Source organism: Triturus cristatus, chromosome 6, assembly GCF_964204655.1.
Source record: "Triturus cristatus chromosome 6, aTriCri1.1, whole genome shotgun sequence".
Classification (NCBI taxonomy): domain Eukaryota; kingdom Metazoa; phylum Chordata; class Amphibia; order Caudata; family Salamandridae; genus Triturus; species Triturus cristatus.
In genome coordinates, this window is record NC_140589.1 from 1527242655 (window position 1) to 1527265905 (window position 23251).

The 23251-nt window shown below is 47.0% G+C and overlaps 1 protein-coding gene and 1 long non-coding RNA gene across 2 annotated transcripts in view; one reads left to right on the top strand and one right to left on the bottom strand.

Moving 5' to 3' along the window:
* Positions 1-5118, bottom strand: part of JAG1 (jagged canonical Notch ligand 1) — a 49502-nt gene extending 44384 nt beyond the window's left edge. Inside the window, exons 1-2 of the mRNA XM_085612690.1 lie at positions 4704-5118; positions 2289-2600 (exon numbers count right to left, since the gene is read on the bottom strand). Of these exons, the coding sequence (XP_085468816.1) occupies positions 2289-2600; positions 4704-4772 (381 nt within the window). The 5' untranslated portion in view covers positions 4773-5118. The remainder of the gene's footprint in view (positions 1-2288; positions 2601-4703) is intronic.
* A 103-nt stretch (positions 5119-5221) lies between these two features.
* On the top strand, positions 5222-22704 carry LOC146821636 (uncharacterized). Its single transcript, XR_014963188.1, has 3 exons — positions 5222-5350; positions 18211-18365; positions 21516-22704. It is a non-coding gene; the product is annotated as an uncharacterized LOC146821636 (long non-coding RNA).
* The last annotated feature ends 547 nt before the right edge of the window (positions 22705-23251 follow it).

Genomic DNA, 23251 nt, shown 5'->3' on the forward strand with positions numbered 1-23251 from the left:
TGCAGTTAGGGAGACTATTCCCACACATTCATCTTAATGTTAAAGTCAATTTTACCATTTGTTGTGGCCAAAGAGGAGTGCAGTTAACATCCTGAAGGTAATAAAACAATAATAGTGCTCAGCCTCATGGCCAGTATGATCACATATCGCAGAAAGTGCAGCTGCATGGCATCTACTTAAATAGTACACAAACCGATATACCCGATGTACTGGTTAATCCACAGCACACCGATGCCAAGTTGTGAAATGTGTGCTCATTGCAATTATTCAAGGCTGTGGCCTGCAGAGGCCCCAGGGGCTCCTATGTTCTGTGGTACGTTGCACTTGTGCAGTGCTTTGCAGGGAACCTTAAGCAGCTACTGCTGCCAGTGACACTGGGTTAACCCAGGCCATCTTTGGGAGGTTACGCTGGGTGGTCGTGGTTCCAATCTTTCTGCGCGAATCAAACCACTTGAAAAGAACTACGTGTAGAGTCACCTTCTAGCTTACAGAAGCAAGGCAGCATCAAAAGTTATCTTTTAGGAAAAAGTGGCACACCTAGAGAAATTAGTAAGATTTTATCTGAAATTTCATCCTATTGAAAAGTTGCAACCTAGCAACAGCCAATGGTTTCCAGACACAGCCTCAAAACCCTGCTTCGAGGAGTCATTCTGATCAATGATGAGAAGTGATAACAGAAACTTTGCAGCACATAAATGTGAGTTGAGGTGCAGAGGTCATATACATTTATCAAGAAGATGAACTGACAATAGCAGTACTGTGACCAATGCCTTTCCATGCAGACATGGAGTTCTGTAGTAAACATGTATATGCGATCTCTCAACTTCGGTGCAGCTCCATTGTTGGGAAGCCCAGTACGAAAAGCCCCCTCAACACTCCTACCTATGCCTGTACCAAGAATAGCTCAGTCACTCAAGTCAATTGTCACACTTGAAATCAAACCCAAACTTTACTCCACTCCAGACAAGTATTACGAGATCTCACAACACTAACAAAGCAAATTAGACTAACTGTAACAGCGGGGGTGTTTAAGGCAAACAAATCTACCCGCATGGCTGCTTTCAAGAATAAAGTACTATCAAACAGTTGACTTCATGAGAAACGTCATGCCAGTGTGAGCACTCGTTAAGGAAGCATATTTTCAGATATTTAGCGACAGGCAGTACTTGCCATACCCATCGTCATTTACTGGACTGGAAATTGGCCAGAGAACATGCAGAAAACATTTTTTCCAGATACTTCTGAAGCAATATGTTAACATCTCAAACCCTGATGGCTATATTCTGTACATGGTTGAAATCGTATTATAGCCACGGTCTAAGCACCATTAGCAGGACATTACAAACAACCCAGGTTACAACAATTAATGCATTTCTAGATGCACGAATCCAAAATGTCCATTTTTGAAGAAACTTGATGTATTGTTATAAAAGCACAAGTATTGAGAAGGATGCAAGTGAGGAGAAGGAGCATCAGGTGCTAGTGGGTGGCTATGCAGAGGGAGGTGTGGGTGGCGGGGATGGCAACGTAATTCAGGAGGGAAAGGGGTTCAACGTTGATTGGGCTTCTGGGCAGGCGAGTCTGATCATGGGCTTGGACGATTAAGTTCCCTGGGCGGGAAAGCAGGATATGTGGAGATTAGAGCGCGTCTCCTCAACAAGGCTTAAGGTTTTGGCGCATGGGGTATGTGTGGCTGGGAGGTATTCAGCACATGTCTCCTAGGGTTAACGAGACCATGTGCACAGACTTACGTCTACCCAGGTACTTAGGGGAGGTACTGACAAGACACGTGTGTAGGTGAATGAAGCACCCTGTGTGTCAGTGTCTCATAGAAGGGGGGCAGGCAGCAAGTCAGAAGCAGGTCCCCAGTAGGCTACCAAGGCCCCGTGCGCCTTACTAAAGCCGGAGTACGCTGCAGGGTGGCTGGGCCTTGTGTCAGGGTTTGGTCTTGGGCTACGTGCAGCCCGCCCGCTATTCCCCCCGGCTACACTAGGGGGCGCGCTTACTACGGCGCTGAGACTCCCAGCCCTCGCCGGCTCCCGTCGGCGCCTTGCGCGTGCTTATTCCAGGGGCAGGGGGCTAGCTGGACGTGCTGCCGGGGATCGATGGTCAGCCTCGCCCAAGGAGAGAGGCCCAGGGTTGGGAAACTCAGGTTGGGAAGATGGCCTCTGAACAAAGCCAGGCGCTACACGCACCCACAATTTCTACTGTGTAAAAAAAACTAATAAATACATTTACAACAATCCTTGGGTTAAAATCCATCCGTGAGGAGATACTCCGGGACTCACCGGCCAAGCGAAGGTGAAGGGCAGGACCAGACGGCTGGTGGCCGAGGCGCGTCCGGAGCGTAGACTGAACGTGTTGCCGCCCAGGACGGCGGTGGCGCTGCCGCCGAAGCTACAGGGTCCTGCGGCCGAGCCCGTCACCCGGGCCTGGTATTCCTTCAAGCACACCTTGAAGTAGGTGTCGCATTCGTCGCGGGTGCAGCGCAGGTCAGCAGGGTTGCGGGTCCCGTCACAGCAGTTGCCGTTCTGCAGCTCCCCCCGGGGGTTGTGCATGGACAGGATATCCAGCTCGAACTGCCCGGCGCACAGACACACCTGCACCCGGAGAGAGCTGGGGTTAGAGCATTTACACTGCGCTCAATTCACACGGCATAAAAACACGTGCACTCAAACCAAAAAAGCAAGCACAAACAGCATGTATGTACCCGGAACATGACAGCATGCACTCAGCAAACAGTACCGCAGGGAGACGGCTGCACCTCGTGGGGGGGGGGGGGGGGTCACCATGTGCGCCGAAAATGACAGCATGCACTCTGCAAACTAACACACGTGTGCACCGGAGAGGAGGGTAACAGCATGCACATGGTGCCACAGACAACTGCACTCACTGGAAGACAGATTACATCATGTTCAGAGAACACAACAGCATGTGCAGGGCCATCTCTCACCCTGCAAGATACCACCCAGGGACAAGCGCACAGAACAGGAGATGGGTCACCCATATACAGGGCGACCAGCGCTAATATACAACCACAAAGGGGGCTCTGCACCAACAGAAGCATGCCCTGTGAATACAACAGTGATTTCTCCACCAGTGTGTGGGGAAGGAAGGCGATGCAGAATTTACACAAAGCAGGGACAACTCCATGGCAGTGTGGAGGGGAACTGGAGCGAGCACGCACACCGGGCATTACAATAAGGACACAAAACTGAAAAGGAGTGCATAGAAATGCACAGGCAGGACTGCACGATAGTGGAGAGGGGTAAAAGTACGTGCACAGACATGACAATATGTACAAAGTATGGAAAGTACACGGACATAACGTTTAAGTCAGGTGGAAGAGCGAGGGTTAGAGCACGTGTAGCACTGCACGGCCACATTCCATAACACAGGGACTGCGGGGGTGGTGGTCTGGATAGAGAATTGACACAGTACTGCCAAAAACACACCAAACCTAACAGGCCTCGTGGACAGGCACCTGCAGCTAGGGATCGTGGGGGTTGCAAGCCGTGACAAATCCTACCCATAAGCAGAGCTATGGAGCGAGCTGTATGTGACCAGAATCCCAAAACATGTGCACAGCACTTCACAGCATTCGACACGCAGGGTGAAGTACAAAGTGATCAGAGGATGGCATGTTGTATGCGCTATAGCACTGAACACATGGTAACAATGCATACAGTTCTGATGGGGGCAGTATTCATCGACGCAGAGCCGAACACGCAAAGTGGAGACCACATCCAAAGCCAGTGAGTGCACAACTCCCAGGTGGGTTAACACTGTATAATTCACAACTCTCTATTACACCAACTTCAATATGTAAACCGACTGAACAAAGCCTCGCCTTTCTTTCTAGTTATTCACCCCAATGTAATAGTTTGTGGAAGCAGCCCTGGGGAAAAATTTAACTAACACAACAAGTTCACAATCTCATTAGATTGGATAGACACATGTACTGATGCTAGCGAGACCATTTAACTGGACATGCTTCCCACTAGGCACACACGGAGCTGCCCCTCTTAGGGAGGATGGGTATGGTCGTTACACCGTATAGTCTCTGGGGAGGAGGTTGGTGTGTCAGCCAGGCTCTAAGCATTAGTGCCACGATGAACACCATGGGCTGATCGGCTCGGCAACACACGCTAACCCTCTCTCGTGTAGAAGGGAGACTCTGGTTTCACAGCCAAAGCCGTCTGTACTTCTCTTTTTTTTTTTCACTGACTCCCTGCTAAAACATTCCTTCTAGTTAGTGCAAACAAATTGCAAATCCACCCCTCATTATTGTTTTGCTCCTCTTAGGTGCTTCCAAGTGAGCCAGGCTCGGGGCCCTGCACAGAACTGACACAGAACGTGCAGCAAGCAGCAGCGCTGGTCCATTCTGTAATGCGTTTAGTGCTTGGTCGTCCTTAAAACAAATCACTTCTTTCGCTGCATTCCAACACAGATGGGGCCTCTCGGGCACAAACTGCTCCTCTTTCCCAACTTTCTAAGCTGAGACAGTGCAAAGTGCACGAAGTTTCCATGTTCGCGGCTGGGCTGAGGCTCAGCTCGCACACACACCCCTGTGCGTCGCAGGTTCAGTGCAGCGTGCATGCATGTGCACGGTGCCACATGCAAAGACACAAATCAAATAAAAATCATCAAGCATCCTGGTGGGTGTCCGTGGAGAGCCCTGGAGGCGGCGGTCCTGCACGTACCTTGAGGCGCAAGCATAGCAGCAGGGCCAGCAGCCTCCTGCAGCCGGAGGTGGTGGAGGGTGTAGGCATGGTCCGTGCTTCCCCGGGGCGTGCAGGTCTTCTGTGCGGTTCTGGTGCTGCTGCCCCCGGGGTGTGCGCTTTAGTGCTGCTGGGCGCCTCGGGCCGCGCTCATATACCGGCCCGATTTCAGCATGCACGAGTGGAGGACAGACGGCGCCCTCCGAAGGGGGGCGGGCGGGGGGCTCCTCAATAGCGCCCTTTTGTGCCCCAGGTCTCGGTTATTATTCAGGGTCCTTTTTGTGCCTCCCCTCCTTTTCTTCTGCTGTCTGTTCTTTTCTTCGCGGGCAACGGGCTCTGCGAGGAGGCGGAGGAGAGAGGCAAGAAAAGCGCTGGGTGATCCGGGGGGCGCAGCCACAATGCGAGAGGCCGGGAGTGCAGTGCAGAGACTGCCTCATCCCGGGCGGGGCCGAGCGCATGCGTCTGCTCCATATGCATGAGGCGGAGGGTGGCGGGCGGGGAACGCCCTCACCGCTAGGCTCAGGCCTTCCTCTCGCGGCAAGGCCCCCACCCCTTCCGCAGCCCGCCCCTCACGCCCTCCGAGCCGAAGAGCACACACAAAACGCTGGGAGCCAAGGTGCCTGAGACAGGTAGCGAGGGGGCAAAGTTTAATAGGGAGAGGGGGGATCAGATGGGACCCGGCACGCCTATCCCGCAGGAAACAAAAAAGCAAGCTGTTGGGAGGCGGCGTGCTCTTAATAATATACTCCAGACGGTGTGGTGTTTGTGCGCTGGATTCCTGGACGTCTCTTGGCGTCCCCCTTACGCCGCAGCTGCATTTATTTTGCGTAGATGCAACATTCCCCATTCGTATATCTAACACCTGTTTGGTTATGGTTGCCAACTGTTCTGATTTTCGAGGGATGGTCATTCTTTAAACGTTACCAAAATGTCTCTGCTGCCTTTTGGTTTGATCCCATGTCAGTTTACAGGGCAACCAGGTGGGTGCTGCGCGTGCAGCCGGAATCTACACAACGTCCGAGTCACGTTTAATTCTCGTTGGATTCACAATAATTATTTTCAAGGCTGGCAAAATTAGTACAACGCTTGGGTATTAGTTAACATCTGTTATTGACAACAGCACGAAGACATCTTACGACTGGCAGCACGCTTCGGATATACTTTGAAAACCGGTTATTGTTTTCAAACCAAAGTGTTAGCTGCATTTTACACTCTTCAGTCACAGATGACATATAAGCCAGGGGACGAATACAATGATCGTCTATCCAACAATTGACAGTCTAAATAACAGCAATTCTAAGCCTTTATCACTACATCTGCAGCAATTACATTATCAAATTGTACATAGTCACCTTTACATGGCCATCACGTTGGATTGTCATAGTGAGCTCCTTGCCAGTACGTAATAGATGTTTTTGTTGTTTCTCTCAAGTCTTGTTGAGAACTGTGGTTTGGTGCTTTGTTTTGCTGCAGCAGGCCAGTAAAAAGTTTCATGTTATGTCACTCGGTTAGATCCAATTTATGAATGTTTCAGCTTATAACCATAATATAATAAAACCGACAAATAAAACGTTTAAAATTGTGACTGTTTTCAAAAATGCATAATCTGTAAAAATCAGTGAAAGAATTTCAGCTGACAAAATACAAACATATGTGTAAAATAAGTCTATTCCCTTCTTGAGATTATACTCAAAGATGTCTAGAAAAGAAGAAAATGAAGATCAATGGGCAACTACCAATGTTATGCAGTGCAAACAATGGACGGAAAATCAGTTTGTTAATTTCCTAAAAATAAACAACAGAAGCCCAATATCAAAACAACGAACCAGAAGAGTAATGTCTTTGTGCATTGCAGATAATGGACGGGGACTCACTCTGGCTCTTTACTCACAATAAGCCAAGCTGGCCATATGTTGGAAGCAACAGAGCAAACCATGGCAATATCACCTGTCCTGTAACATAGTCAAAGGGCATCATGGTAGGCTCTTATTTCCTTGTTCAGGGGAAGGAGCCAATTCCGCTGAGACCAGATTTTGTGTAAGAAGCATGAAATGTAAGATTGAATCTAAACCCCATTGCACAAGCACAGAGCTGAGCAAGATTTAAAACCCATCTAGAGCGATACAATTTAGTTGGGTAGGTTCCTAGTTTAAATTTTCTATATATATAATTTCTGGATCTAAAACGTCCATGTTTTGCTCTTGTTTGCAGTCATAGGGCTTGCGCTGCCATTTATGAGGCAGATTTCAGTCGCCAGTAGACGCCTGTAGCAACCAAAGTTCTATCCGCATTTATTTGGCTAGAGTTCCGCCATAGACGAGGCCTCAGGCCGAGATCACTGATCTCTTTGCTTATGTGCACCCTCCAGCGGTGGCCTTTTATGCTCCTTAAAGTGAATACCTCCATGGCAGCTCGTAGATGTGCTGTTCCCCAATGTTCTATAAGACTTGACTAAGAGCAGCTATACCAGTGGCAGGCCGTATGCCCAACTGCATAGAAAGCTCTCAAAGCATCAGTTATTAGTTGACTACTTATTGTTTTGGCATATCGGAGTACAGCGTTGCTGCATGCCTAACGCTTGACTACATGATGCTGCTAGCTGAGAGTACGGTGGAAACCTATACAAAGGTCATTGAATTGGTCTACCTTTTCGAAAGGTTTCCCTTTTATTTTAAATGATCTTTTTACTAGTAGAATCACCATAACCATGTTCTTTTCACATTAATAGACATGCCTTTTATCCTGCAGTATGCAGAGCATTTCCCAACCATAGCGTGCACGGAACCTGATCCTTACCCTATCCCTCAAAGCCTAATGTTAACATTACCCTAGCCCTGACTCATCTTGTTCCCCTGGCAACAATACTAGAAGCCTCATTCTTTCAAAAATGTCCTCATTCTTTCAAAAATGTAAGCTGGTAAAATAGAATGTTGACTCCTCTCTACCTGCAACTCTCCTCCACCAGTCTAAGCTTTGTCCAAAAATGGCTTGACATGCTTTACCATGTTAACATTTAAACCTAACCCTGGTTTCACCCACCAGATTCTCAGCTTTATCAATGTACAACACCTTACTGAATCCTATCATATTACCCAACTGACTGATTCTACCACCTACCAAATGCTTCTTCTCTGGAAGACTAAACCATTCACCCTGATCAAAGATGCAAGATGTTATGTTGAGTTATAGATATTTGGGAACGTGTTCTGGTGCTGTGAAATGGGCTGCAGTGGTAGTATCTGGGCCTTGTCTAGGTGAAAAGACAAGTCTTTAGGTTTTTGTGGAGCTCAGGTACGGAGAAGGCAGTTTTGAGGAGTTTGAAGAGTGCCCATTTGTGGATGGGTAGACAGTGAGATCTTTGAGGTGTGGGGTGATGTAAGTGCGAGGAGAAAACCTTTGTGTGAGTCTGGCCTCTGCATTTTGTATGGTCTGGATTCTTCTGCTCAGTTGGGTGTTGAGTCCTACATAGAGTGTGTTGCTGAAGTCCAGCTTGCTGGTGATGAGGGCCTGTATGACTGTTCTTCATTTGTTGATTGGAAGCCATTTGAAGATTTTTTGGAGCATTTTGAGGGTGTGGAAGTAGGAGACATTGACTGCTTTCACTTGGGTAGTCATAGCAAGCTGGTTGTCTACCACTGTTCAGAGGTTTTTTTGCTTGGGTTGCCTGGCAGGGTGTAGGTCCTAGGTTTGCAGGCCACCAGGTGGAGTTTCATGTCTCTTTTGTCTGTGTTGAATTTTAGGCAGGAGGTCTTCATCCATCTGGGAACTTCGGGAATGCAGAAGGTGAAGTTGATCCAGATGCTTGGTGTTTTGTCGGAGAGGGAGTGGATGTCATGGGTGTTGTCGACATATGAGATGATGTTGATTTCGTGGTATCGTTTGATATTTGCAAGTGGGGTCAGGGAGATGTAGAAAAGTGTGGGGCTCAGGAATGGTCCTTGGGGTACTCTGCAGGCTGGTTGCAGCTGAGGTGTAGGGAGCCAGGCTTACCAAATGGGTGTGGTCTGTAAGAAAGGAGCTGATCAAGTATAGCCAGGTCCTTTTATGCCAGCTTTGTGAAGACATTGAATGAGGGTAGCAGGTATTAGAGATAAGGCGCTAACCTTACTGACATCTTTCCTGGCATCCCGGGAACAATTGATTCAATGGGACGGCGTTCAATCAGGAAATTTCTACCTCCCATGTGGAGCCCCACAGGAGTCGACCTTGTCCCCGACACTGTTTAACCTATATGTCACCCCATTAGCAAGACTAATCAAAGATCATGGTCTTACGCTAGTGTTGTATGCGGACTACACCCAGTTAGTGGTGTCGGTTACGCAAAGTGTGGATTTAACAGCTGTCAGGTTTCGTAATTGTCTCACGGATGTGATGGCATGGATGAACACAAATTTCTGGAAGCTTAACACCGAAAAAACCGAGGTCATTGAGTTTGGTCAAAAAACTTCTGTATGGAACCAATTATGGTGCCCCCTGAGGCTGGGAACGGCCCAGTCCCTGTGTCCAAGGCTAGGAACCCTGATTTTGTGATTGATAAGGATCTGAAGCTCGCTCCACAAATAAATCATCTCCTCTGCATGTTTCTTTACGCTAAAAGTTTTGCATAAAATTCTGCCATTTATCCCTTTATCACTTAGGAAAACAGTAGTCAGTGCTCTGGTTCTTTCCAGAGTCGACTACTGCAATGCGTTATATTTAGGATCTGATAAAGGGCAGATAACCAAACTTCAATCACTCCAAAATGCGTCAGCTCGGGTATTGCTTGATTTACCCAAACATCACCCCACGTCTGCTAGTATTAAGCAGCTCCACTGGCTTCCAATTCGGCGGAGAGTGGATTTTAAGGCACTCTGTTTAGTGCATAAGGTTCTGTTTGGTGGAGGAGCCGTGGACATTCAAACCTTATTTCCCCGGTATCAGCCGCAACGCTGTCTCAGGTCCACTAATGCAGGACTGGTTCTCGTCCCTAAGATAAAAAGAGCCAGATGGGGAGGTATGGGTTTTTCGCATCAAACAGCAACACTCTGGAACTCCCTCCCCTGATGAACAGCTTACAACCAAATAGGGCCCTTTTTAGGAAATCGATAAAGACATGGCTCTTCCTCAAGCCCTAAGATCCATCAGTGCTAACTCAGCTTCCACTCACCTTAGCGCCAAGATGCCTCGACAATTGTGCGCTTTATAAGCTATCAGTCAGTCACGATGGAGAAGGAAATGGCGTCAAAAGCAGCAGATAGGTCGAGTAGGATGAGGGCTGTGGTGTCTCCTCTACCATGACCAGTCCTACATCATCTGTGATGGCAGTGAGCTTGGTCTTGGTGCAGTAGTTGGGCCTGAATCCAGGTTAAGTGGTGGTGAGGAGGTGGTTTTCATTGAGGTCGGTGGCTAGTCATTTGTTGATGATTTTCTCCATGTCTTTCACCAGATAAGGTAGCAGGAAGATCGGGCGGTAGTTAGCCAGTGTCTTTGGGTCTGTTGAGGGTTTCTTTTGGGGGGGGGATGTATTATGGCGTGCTTTCAGAGATCTAGGAAGGTGTCTCGGGGTTAGGGCTGAGCTGATGGTGTCCAGTCCTTTGGTGTAGATGTGGTGAGGACAGGGCCCAGACAGTGCTCCAGAATGCATGGACCGCTTGGTTGTTGTGGTTTCCTGGAAGGTGATGGTCAACCAGGGGGTCATGATGGTTTTCTGTGGGTTGGTTCCAATAGGCAGGGTAATGAGGGCTGTGAGAGTGGGTGGGTCTGGCTGGGTTTTGAAGTTGTTGTAGGGTTGTTGATCTTGCTGCTGAAAAAGAGGGAGAGTGGAGTGCAGATTCCTGTGAGGGGGTGACGCCTGTGGAGCTAGCTGCTGGTGAGGATAAATCCTTCACAATGGCACAGCTTTCTTTGGCACTGCTGGGGCTTTTTTCGATACGGTCGGTGAGAGCTTAACGTTTGGTGGCTCTGATTTGTTGATGGTAGAATCTGAGGGCTGAACTGTAGGTCCTCTTGGTTGTGTTGTGTGACTCTGCCTCCATGTGTGTTCGGGTTGCTTGCAGTGCCATTTACAGAGTCTGAGTTCATCTATAAACCAACTTGCTTGTGGTCTGGTGGCCTTGGTGGTTTTGAGTGGAGTCCAGATGTCTGCGCAGGAGGTGATCCAGGCATTGAAGTTGGAGATGGATGTTGGGAGTTTTTTGCTGTGGTAGCAGCACGCTGTCCAGGCACTCAGAGGACCAATTTTCTTTTGAAGTCTTATTCCATTCTCGTTGTGTGAATTTGACAGGAGTTCTGTGGTGGTGTGGGACGGGCATGTTGAACTGGACAAATGCATGGTCGGTCAAGGTGAGCGGTGTGGGCTTGTCTATTATGATATTGTTCAAGTTGGTGAAAATGGTGTCTAGTAGGTGTCTGGCTGTTTGCGTGCGTGTGCAGGATTTTTTAATTGCTGAATGAGTAAGAGGGTCGACAGGTTCTCCAGGAGGTTGGTCATGTTGGGGGGTCAGTGAGGTCCTCCAGGTGGTAGTTGAGGTCGCCAAGGACGACGAAGGCGCTGTAGCCCAAAGCCAGGTAGACCACAAAGTCCCCGATCGTGGAGCTGAAGTTGGCACATGGTCCGTATTTGTCAGCAGACAAGGGTGTCACTCAGGCTGTAGTTGTTGGTTTTGAGACGTTTGAAGGTCAGTTATTTCATGCTCTTGCTGATGTTCACGGGGGTGTTGCAGCAGTAGATCTTCTCTATAAAAATGATGTTGAGTCCTCCGGGTTTGTTGGTCCTGTCTTGTCTTGCAATCTTGTATCTGGGGGAATGTCCATGGCGATGTTACGGGGGGCTGATGTTGGGATTAGACAGGTTTCTGTTAGAAAGATCAGGTCTGGTAAGATTTGCAGTATAAACTCACACTCGCATATCTTGGTGTATGAGATGCAGTCCTTGCAAGGCTTCCCAGAACCACTGTTTCACCTCTAAAGGTCGTCTTCCATGCTACGACTAGATAGGTCACAAGAGTAAAAAAATCTGACCACATTACTCCTATTTTAATGTATTTAAATTGTTTCCCGCTTAAAGCTATTGTAGTGTTCAAGGCATAGCACAAAAGGTGATCTACACTGTCGTTCAGTCCTACCTGAATGAAAAACTTCCAGTTACAGATTGCCAGATGTACGCTAGAATCTGTCACCATCTTGTTCAGGAAATCCCTTGAGGTACAAGAAGCAAAACAGGATAAAAGCCTTATTGTGCCAAGGTCCTAGATTGTGCAAATTACATTAAAAAAAAACAACAGAATCCGGAACTCATTACATTCTAAAAGGAACTGAAGTCTCACCTCTTAACATGTTGTCAAGCTAAGTAGCTTATTTCTTTCCCTTCTCTCCTCAACCCATACTGTCATTCCATGGTTCCATATTGCTTGTGTTATCGGTAAAGCACTTTTCTGCCTTTGTGGTAATGTGCCTACTTATAAATGCTTGAAATAAAAATAAGAAATAGTGTGTATGGCATTTGTAGCTTTCTGAATGAGGTTGCTGTCATGGGAATATTAGCCTTTTCTCATCTTGAATCAACTTGCAAATAAGGAACATTGTACTATTGTATTATATTGTATGGTTATTTACAAACGCCTTTGCCATATACCTTGTGAGGCCTAAAACTGCTAACTATCAAAACTCTGCCCAGGTTTGCCTGTGAAGTGAATGATATGAAGTTCTGCTAATGCTTTCACAATAAACCCTGGACTGAGCACCTCTGTTAGAGTTCCCCTTTATTAGCAGCACTTCTCAGAAAAGAGGACATTTGTTGGTATGTTCTCAGGAGGTAGGCACCAGTGGCTGGTTACCATTCCATGGAGGCTGAGCTTAACGAGGTTGCGCAGCTGCTTCCTGGCTGCCCCCTAATGGTAGAGACAATTGTTCCAGAGATATTTTTGAAGTGGCCTTAACCCAAGAACCCGACAGTGAATTGGGACATGACCGGGAAAAACAATTTTGCGCTCAGTCTCAAAGGTCTTGACTATGGTTTACCACTCGGCTGAAGAGCTCTGTTTTTTTCACGAAAAAAAGGCAGCCTGCTTCAGTGTGGAAAGAAAAAGTGGAGTTTCATTGAAGGAAGATGGGTATTTCTGCATATGGAAAATAGTTGTTTAGAGTCGTTGAAAAACACTGCATTTGGCTAGATTATTATTATGTTATCAGACAGATATGGATAGACACATGCAAGTGACCTTTGGTGGATTTCAGAACAATTTTAAGAAGTCAGAGCAAATGAAACCGAAAGGTAGGAGTCAAAGGCAGATTCACAAACCTTTTTCTTTGAGTATAAATGGCCTTCTCCAGTCCAAAGGGGGCCTATTCATGTATTTACATGAGAAGAACATGCATGCTCTGCACCCTAATTTCCAACTAATTTTCAAAGATCATCAGAGATCACAGCTTTGTCCCTTTCTCATATGCAGATGACACGCAGCTCCTGTTTTCATTTGATAATAACTCAAACAGTTATTTGCAGAGGGCATGCGTGCAATCTCCAACTGGATGTCAAATAACTTCCTCCAGTTGAATGCCAACAAAACAGAAGTCCTCCTATTTGGTAAAGCTCAACTTCTCTGGTCCCCAGAGTAGTGTGCCTACTAACAAGAACCTTTCTCTATCTATGAAGAAGCAGGTGGCGGCCGTCTCAGGTAGCTTTTTTTCGTTTGTTAAAACTCCTACGGAGAGTGTTCGATCTTCTACCCCTATTGGTACGCAAGACACTGCTCCAAGCCCTGGTAGTTAGTCGACTGGACTATTGTAATGCAGCGAATGAGGGGGTGCTTAATAGGCTCCAGGTAGTGCAGAACACAGCAGCTCGATTGGCTTTAAATCAACCACCCAGGACTCCTTCCCAGCCATTACTAAAAAGCTTACACTGGCTTCCTATTTGGAATCGAATCAAGTTTAAAATTTGCTGTTTAATTCACAAAACCTTTAACGATAGTGGACCCAAGTATATGACCTATAGTATTGTCTCCTATCATCCCAACAGATCTCTACGTTCTAGTGGAAAGGCTCTGCTTGTTGTACCCCGCGTCAACAAACTTTGTGCGGGAGGCAAATCTTTTGCCTATGTAGCCCTGCGCCTTTGGAACTCACTCCCCAATGCGTTATGTGTGTGCCCTGACTTGCTTGAATTCAGAAAACGAGTGAAAACTGCTTTCCACCTCCTTGTTTTCATGTTTCGCTGCTAGCGCGGAGATACCCCTGTACGGGTGAGTCCGGTGCCTTTACAAATCCCTCATTCATTCATTCATTCATTCATTCATTCAGTGAGTATGTCTCGCTCGTGGAAATTCATGAGTATATTACATTTACATTTGTGATAAGACACAACCAATCCATGAAATTGCTTTGAGAATCAGACTTGGAAATTCAGTAATAATTTACACCTAAGTCACAACTATGCTTGGAAACATCCTTATGATTCGGGGTCTCAAAGCTTGTTTACTTATTCAGTTTTAGTAATCTATAGGTTTACACATGCCGCAGTGAGCCCTCTTCGGGGGGGGGGGGGGGGGGGGGTAATTGTTGCTTAATTTACTAAGAATGAATCATTTAACATTTTTCTTGTAGTTTTAACGAGATACTCAGTTCACACTTTGCATATGTACTCTAGAAAGCTTTCTGTTTGTGCCCGCTGCTTTATGAGCCACTAAACAGCTGAATTATAACACAGGTGTACACAGGAACTCTGGGAGGGGCTGGGTGTGCTTAGGCTACCTAATGTGGGCATACAAATGTCCAGCAAAAAATATTTAAGTTAATTTGAGCGGAGTTTGTATCAGTTAGGAACAGTATATTAAATGTCCCTACTCCCTGGAAGAGAATCGGACCTATGAAGCCCCAAACGCCAGGGATGAAGATAATGGGGTTAGGGCATCAGCCGTTGGGTGGTCTCGGTGGGGTGTGTCATGTACTTGTTTTTATGCATATCCTCTCTACCATGCAGGGTTAAACGGGGGCTTGGCTAGTCGTTTCACTGTTACTCTGTACGACCTTACATGTGATGACTGGTGCATTGATGGTACAGAAATCAATAAAGTATTGTCATAAATACTGTTGATAATTGTGGATTGCCAATTGATAATGGAGAAATAGTACTCTTAAGATTCTGTGTGTTTGTGTATGCATGTACTGGAATTGTGGAGCAAGGAAGTCTGCACTTAGAATAAAGGCACCTAGAAACTGTGCAGCAGTGGGCAGGAAGCAATAGCGCTCAAGGAGGCGGATGTTTTCCTTTTGCTGGGCTAGTTCCCAGAAGAGCTGGGAGGGTCCTTCCTGAAGGTCAGTGATGTGCTTCTTGAAGAAGGGGGCCTTCAGCATCTTCTTGAACTCCAAACTGAGGAAGTATTAGACACTCTGCACAGAGGGAGAAGACTTGACTCCTGGCTTTATCTTCCAGATCCTGGTTTCGAACCTGCTTCTGGTTGGCTGATTGTGTTTTGTTAACTGTCTGAGTGGGTAGTTTATCTTGGAAGTATGCTAGTTGCCATTTTGTCTGCTTTATTCGTGGAACATAACACTTTAAAGTGATTCGGCTTCATGGACAGCCACTCCTGCTAGACTAGAGTAGAAAGTAATAACTCTTAGTGGCTGTGATATTATTTTATCAATATTGATGTTTAAGGTATAGATTCACAAAAGAATCTGTAAGCCCACCTTGGCCTAGGCATTTACATTAGTTTGCACAGTTGTGATCATTTTCAGGGGTTATCAAAAGTGACAGGATTATTCCAGGAGTGCACACCTGTCAGCTCTATCCCTCCAAACTTCAGGAAACCCCATTAACCCCAGAAAATGGATGAGTTTGGGGTCTGTTTCCCCTCTCATTCTACACTTCTATTTTACAGACAGAGGCACAGGTTTAGAATTGCAATGAGTATGGGAAAGGGGATGGCAAATACTTTTGAGTAGCCATGAAGTTTTAACTTTGTGGCTAGATTAGACACCATATTGTTGATTACTCCTTCTATGTCGCTCGCAGTGATTCATTTTAGTCAGTGGTTGTCAGAGGGGCTACCGCCTCTTATTTTTGTGGACGGGCACTTATTTTGCACATCAGATATTTACTGAGTGCAAGAAAGGGAAAAACACGCAGGGTCCACCGACCCCTACGGAGTGGAAAAACCACCTGGACAGGTGTATGTTGACAGAGAGAACAGTGTATGAATCTAGAGGGTGTCCCAACAAGTGGTCGCGGATCTGGGAGAAGTGGAATAATTACAGGGGAGAAATATGCGAGCCCCGAGGCAGAGATATGGGGATGGCCCATTGTAGACCAGCGAGACTTGTTAAATGTATTATCTTAGGACGTAGTAAGGCTCTGTACTTCTGTGAAAAGTCAACAATGGATACACTCTTGATTGCTACTGTTTGTAAAATGTATAAGATGTGTGAACCTGTCATCAATAAAAAGAAATATTTAAAAAAAAAAAAGAAAGGGAAAAACATACAAATTGGAAAGACAGAGGAAGAGAAAGCTAGCAAAACCGTCACAAAAGGAGAAAGAAAAAAACCTGCAACAATGAGCAGAAGGGACAGGGATTGCCTGGTCGTGGATGAAAGACATCCAGCCGTGGTATTCGGCGCGCCGATGTTTAATTGCACCGCTTCTGGGTTCTCAGCAGAGCTTCGGGCTCGGGTACTTTTTCTTTCACAACTCAAGCACTGGCTCCTCCCACAGGAACACTCATTTACCCGCTCAAACCCTTAGAAATGGCCATCAAATATCGAGACACTTTTTACAATGGTATTTGTCACCTGAAACTGTTAAAATCTACATATCCTGTGTCTGTGAATCGCAGGTGTGAATGTTACAGTCAAACGGGTGAGGATGGGACCCAGCAGGGGCAACAACTGATGCATTTACCTGGTCGTGTCTTTTTTTCTGTACATTGACACCCTGAAAGTGGGTAAGATATATGACATGTAAAAGGCAATAACATTTGTTTGAAAAAAAAAATCTTGTGTCTGTGATTCAGGATTTGTGATATGATGGAGCATGTGCAAACTTTTGCATATTTAAGTTTTACTTCTTTGTGCAGGTTTTAGGTTTTGACCCCTAAACGTTTGTTCTCAATCTTCACGTCCTGGCTCTTACAGTATCTGCTTGAGCACCTGTATACCAACTCCTAGACAGAATTTGAAGTCATCAATACTGATTGTGATGCATTTTTGATTCACGGTATCCCTCAAAAACTTAGGGTCAAATCTCTCCCTCCTGTCTGACGTCCAATGTTATGAATTTCCCACAGAGAGATACACTTACTCAGTATCCTGATTTACAACGTTTATTCTATAAGTAAGGCTTTGCTACTCCTTGACATTCATGAATATATTTGCATTTATAAGTGAATTTACAACACAAATAGGAGTAAGACACAACTATTCACAGAAAAAAGAAACTTTGTCAATCAGCCTTTTAAACTGCAATCCTTTTAGCCACAAAGGAAGAAGATGCCCAGATCTAAGCCTGCATTTAACAAAAAACACCCTGACCTCGTTTTGGGCTTTGTTTTCAACCAGAAAAACACCTCTGGGTGAAAATAGAGCATGAAGCCTGATCTCCTCTCTTTCTATGATGTAAATAAAGAAATCCAGCTCCTCTTCTGCTACTACAGTATAAAATATGTATTTTGAAATTGTTGGTAAACATGGGTCCAAATATTTGTATTTAAAACTGCATAGGGAAACCCAGGCCTGGCTCCAGCCTGCTACATTAATAGATCAGATCTATAGCTAAAAAGGCAGGACCAGAAAGGTGTGCTGCCACTCAGGCATTTACCCAGTGAACTTTTGTTTTGAAAGCTTGATCCATTCTAGGCGCTCCTTCCTGAAGTGTGGTGCTGGTTTAAATGTTTTTGCCATGGCTGATTTTTGTTTAAAGTCCAGCGTTGCAAATAGCATGTCAGATTTCTCCCAATGTACCCCATTGGATCTCAGAATATCTCAGCTTTGGGAGAGGTAAGGTCTTTGGTAATGCATATGAATTTCACAGATTCAAAAGTCTATTTACACTCAGCACCTATTATGAACTGTAAACAACGCCTTCCCGACCACAGATGAAGAGGATCCCTCCCTCCTGACACTGGTGGACCATTTGACTGCCTTAGACACCATTAACTGTCCCACCCTCATCCACTCCCTGAAGTCCCATATGGGATTCACTGGCAATGGCAAAGACTCCCCAAAATCAGGGGAGCCACACATATGGCGACTTTCGCTGGGCTGGCGTTTGCACTGCTGCTCCTCAACACGGCAGGCGGCGATTGGTTGTCGGCAAAGTCGAGACCCCAGAGGGACTTTGAGTGTTTCAGCGGCATGCGTGCAGGCAACGCATGGAGCCCCGCCCATAAAAGGGGATGCGAGGAGCCTGGCAGGTCTTGCGCTTTCGCCCGCTGCCTCGCAAGGATGCCGCCTGCTCCCTCACCTTGGCAATCTAGGGATTTTCTTTATTCTCTTCTCTTTATCTCCCCACCAGGTCCAGCACACTCCGCTCCACACTCTTCACGGCGGCAACAGCAGCACAGCCGTCTCCTCTCTGGGGGCCGTAAGGATTTGTGCTTTGCTCACCCACCGGACCCGAGTACCGGTGTACTCTGTGGCAGCTCCGGCTGGGGACCACTCTAGCTGCAGGTGAGGGGGTGGTTGTGGCAGGGAGCAGTCATTGCTTTTAGGGCAATTTTGCAATTGAAAACAGCGGCGGAGGTAGTGGGGTGCTGGTGTTTTTTTTTATTGAGGTGGGCAGCTTTTGGCCAGAGCGTAAGGACAGCTTGCTTTGGTGTCTTGATAGCTGTGGGGGACTGATTATTGGGGGCCATGAATTTGCAAGCAGCATTTGTGGAATTGTGGCTGGGCTTGAGGGTGGGCCTTCTCAGATGGCGGGCCAGGGGCCCGCATCTGGGGCAGCATGCCCGGGAGTTCTACAACGACAGTGACAATTCCCTCTGCTCAGGGAAAAGCAGAATTGGGTACGGGGGCTCCTTTACTTCCGTGGGTTTGACTGGGGTGTGGACAGAGCATGAGTAGCTAGGCAGGCATGTTTCAATGGAGGTCAAGGAAAATATCTGGAAGGGGGCGTTTGTGGATATCTTTGAGTTACTGGTGGATACATCTGACAGGGAAGAAGCCAAGCGTTACAAGGAATGTTTGCACTCTAGTAACTGTGGTTATTGGCCCCACAAGAATTAAAGTTGAGGAGACATTAGGGAACTAAGTTACAGGCTTCTCGATGTACCTAGCCATTTTGGTGGAGTGTTTTAGTAATCTGGGCTCCCAACTCACGTGCTGCCAACGTAGGATTGTATGTGCTCATGACAAGTATGGTGGGGTGGCCTGAGAGGAATATGATAAGGAGTTCAGGGGCAGTAAGGCTACTAACCCATCATTTAATATGGGATCAGATAGAGGTCATCATGTGGCAGCCCTGTTTGGGGGGGGGTGGGCAAGGAAAGGTGCTTGTTGGGATTTCAACAGGCGAACCTGTACCAGGCCAGCGGGAACTTGTAGGTTTAGGCACTGTTGCTCATTTTGTGGCTTGCCCTCAAACCCAGAATCCAAGTGTTTTAGAAAGTCCAAAGAAAGGGGTACCAAAAAGCAGGATTGACCATGTTTTATTTGGATAATGCTCCCTCACTGGTTAACTTGACGGCAATGGTCCCATGGCTCAATATGTACAATAATCGGACAGTATGTGAAGGTTTCAAGGAAGGTTTTAGGATCTTATCAGTGGGTTACGTGGGCTCTCCCTACTGTAAAAACTAACAGTCGCTCAGGGCTAATCTGGGTGTGGCCAGGGCAAAGATCCTGAAGGAGTTGAGTCTTGGCAGCTCCATTGGATGCGATCCCATTGGAATGGTTTCATATGCTCCTCTCCAGGAGTGGTTCCTAAAAAAGAGCAGGGAGAGTTTAGACTTATTCCTAACCTGTCACCACCCAGAGGGCAGTGAATGAGGCTATTGATGGGGTGCTATGCCGGGTTAAGTACACTTCCCTTGATCAGGCAATTTAGATGCTGCAAGAGCTGGAACTATCTCTTTGCTATCTAAGTCTGACATTGAATCTGCTTTCCTTTTGCTCCCTGTGCATCCACAGGATTTTCACCTGCTAGGTTTCCAATTTGAGGGTGCCTTCTACTTTGATAAGTGTATGCCCATGGGCTGCTTGCTATTTTGCTTATACTTTGAGATGTTCAGTACGTTCCTTGAATGGGCTTTCAGGCAGAGGTTGGGCCATCAATGGGTATTGAATTACCTCAATGATTTCCTCTTCCTGGGGCCACCTCAGACGGGGCAATGTGCCAAGGCCCTGCAAACATTTCAGGAATTGATGTATGAGTTTTGGGTCCCGCTGGCTCAGGGCAAGACACAGGGGCCTACCACCACAATTGAGTTTCTGGGAATAGAGTTGAATTTGGTGGCAAGGGTCATCAAGCTTCCCGTGGAGAAGTTTAACGCTTTCTCCCAAGCTTTGCAAGCATGTCTGGGGATAAGAAGGTCATATTGCATCAGTTGCAGCACTTTTTTGGGCAGCTGAATTTCGACTCGTGGATCTTTCCCATGGGATGCCCATTTTCACGTTCCATTGCCCAAGCCATATGTGGCCTGAAGGTTAAACATCATCATACCAAATTGTTTAGCAAGGTCAGACAGGATATGAGAATCTGGAAGTCATTTTTGCAGGAATTTAATGGGACGGTGGTGTTGCCTGGTCAGCACAGAACCAGTAAGGAGCTAGGTCTTTTCACCGACATGGCAAGTAGTAAGAGATTTGGCAACATTTCAGTGGCCTAAGGAGTGGGTGCAGTCTGGGCTGGTTAAGAACATACGCTTCCTTGAGCTGTTTCCAATCCTTGTGGCACTGTCAATTTGGCCAGACCAGTTCTGTAATCAGTCAGTCGTGTTCTGGTCTGATAAAATGACAGTGGTAGCGTGCATTAATCAGCAGTCAGCAAAATGCAAGATGATCCCAAGACTGTTGGAGGAAATTGTTCTGCTGTGTCTGAAACTAAATGTTCTGTTCAAAGCCAAGCATGTACCAGGCATTTTAAACAACACTGCTGATGCACTGTCTCCTTTCAAGATGCAGGCATTCAGGTTCCATCACCCAGAAGCAAAGACAGACGTGAGTCACCCCATTGAAATGGGCACGTTAGTGGCACTTCTGGGGTCCATGGGGGGCATCTGTGGGTCATGGGCAATTGTGGGTCACTGGATGAGGTCTGTTTATTTAGGGCGGCATTTACTCTCGCCTTTTATGGGGCCTTCAGGGTGAGTGAGTTGGTAGCCAAGAACAAGAAGGACACGGGTGGGAGGTTGCAACTGCCAGGTGTCCAGTGGGTGGATGGGATTGGGGCTCTGGCAGTTAATATCCCCAGGTCCTTGACAGACCAGCCCAGTAGAGGCGACCATGTCTTTCTGCATAGTATGCTGCAGATTAACGCAGGCTGCCCAGTTGAGAACATAGAAGCATGCTTGGCTCACCAAATTCGGGGTGTAGGGGGGCCCATTACTTGTCCTTGCTGATGGGTCACCTGATCAGGTACCAGTTCTGCAGAATCCTCACAGAGCCCTACGGGCAACTGGTTATGACCCATCAGAGATCGGGTCTCATTCCTTTAGAATTGGGACGGCCACAGCGGCGTCTGCAATGGGGCTCTCTGTTGCGGCAGTGCGGAGGATTGACGGGTGGTGTTCGGACTGCTACAAGTGCTAAGTGAGACTGCATATGTTGTGAAGGATGCGCCAAATCCCTGATCTCTCTCTTTCCTTTTTCATGCTTGTGCAGGTTGTGAGTTCAAAGAGTCGAGTGAGCAGCTGGAATTCTCGGTGGCCCTTGTCCACGCAGAGGTGACCGGGATTACAGATGTGTGGGTCCTAGGCCACTCCTACGTTTGGCACATGAAGGGGGCATATTTTGCAGATGATTTTCCATCCAGAGCGCAACAAGCTGGTTACCGCCTGTTCTGTTATGGTCTAGGAGACTTACAGCTGGCCCACCGGAGGACTTCTCTGGACCAAATGTTATCCAAGTGGTTCACGCCCCCTGGAGTCATCATACTACATCTGGGTGGCAACGATTTGGTGCATGTTGGCTGGCAACAGTTTTTGGAGCTACTGCTAACTAAGATTGGTTGGTTGGCTAAAAAATTCCCTTAGGCGGTGTTGGCATGGTCTCACATCATCCCAAGATTGCAGTGGAGGGATGGCAAATTCCTCACAGCTTTTAATCGTTCGTTGAGGCGGATAAACAACAAAGTTAGTAAGTTCAGATCACCTAAGCTGGTATCCATACCCCATGGTTTCATAAAAGGTGAGCGTTTTTTCTGGCAGGACGGAGTACACCTCTTGAGGATTGGTAATGATATGTTTCTTGAGAATGTTTTGGCTTGGCAAGTGCATCACCCTTGGTAGAGGTGCATGATTTGGGGGAGGCCACATAGTAGGGTAACAATGCTGGGCTGGAGCAGGTGAAGTCATGATTAGGGGGACAATTTGGCATACCTTTCCTTACATTTGCACAACAGCTGGGTCACGGGCCCTCCAAGAGGTGCTGGCAGGAAGTAGAATGGATGATGCAGGGGTGCAAGGGTTGTGAGCAATCGCTGGCATATGGCCGTTCTGACCAACCACCCATGAATACACAATGGGCACGAAGCTAGCACCAACTCTTGGGGGGGAATGATGGGTGTAGGGGGTGCCCGAGGTAGGTATCCTGGCAGGCAGATGGACCCCCTGAGAGGTAGGGTGGGTCCCATAAGGAACTTTTCTGGATAACATACCAGTGCACCCTTGTATTTAACCTTCACTGCCATTGCCTATACGTTTAGATAGCATCTCTGTTAAAGTTAGGCATCAGCATTTGTATATAAAAGTGTAAATGTTAAGAGTCAATGCATAAGAATAATTGAAATGTGTGTTTTCTACAATAATGTTTGTTAAATAAAATACGTCCGGGGGTTTAGGACCCCTAATCCAAAGGATTGTGCTTCTTTTGTGACTCTGGGGGTGAATGGAAGGGCTGGATTTGTGGTTTGGGAAAGGATGCCATGGCGATACTGGTTCATATGGCAAAGGCTCCGCCAAATTTGGGGAGCCTCATATATGGTGACTTTCGCCAGGCCAGCGTTGGAGGTCAACTGCGCAATGTGCTGCCGCTCTCCAACTATTTGGGCAGTGATTGGTTGTCGGGGCCGTGACCCCAGAGGTACTTAGAGTGCCTTTGGAGTGTGCGTCCAGCAAATGAATGGAGCCCCGCCCATAAAAGGGGACGCAAGGTGATGAGCGGGTCTTTCGCTCCCGCCCGCCGCCTTGCAAGGATGCTGCCTGCTCCGTCACTTTGGCAAGCGAGGGATTTTCTTTGTCCTGCCCACCATCCCCACAGCAAATGGGGCGAGGCTGTTGATGTTGTTGAAGTAACTGTCTTTGTTTATTAACTAATCTTTTCCTTCGAGGTTGATTGCTATTGTCATATTTTGTTTGTACCCTTGCGGGTGAAGTGATGATTGGGGGGACAATTCAGCA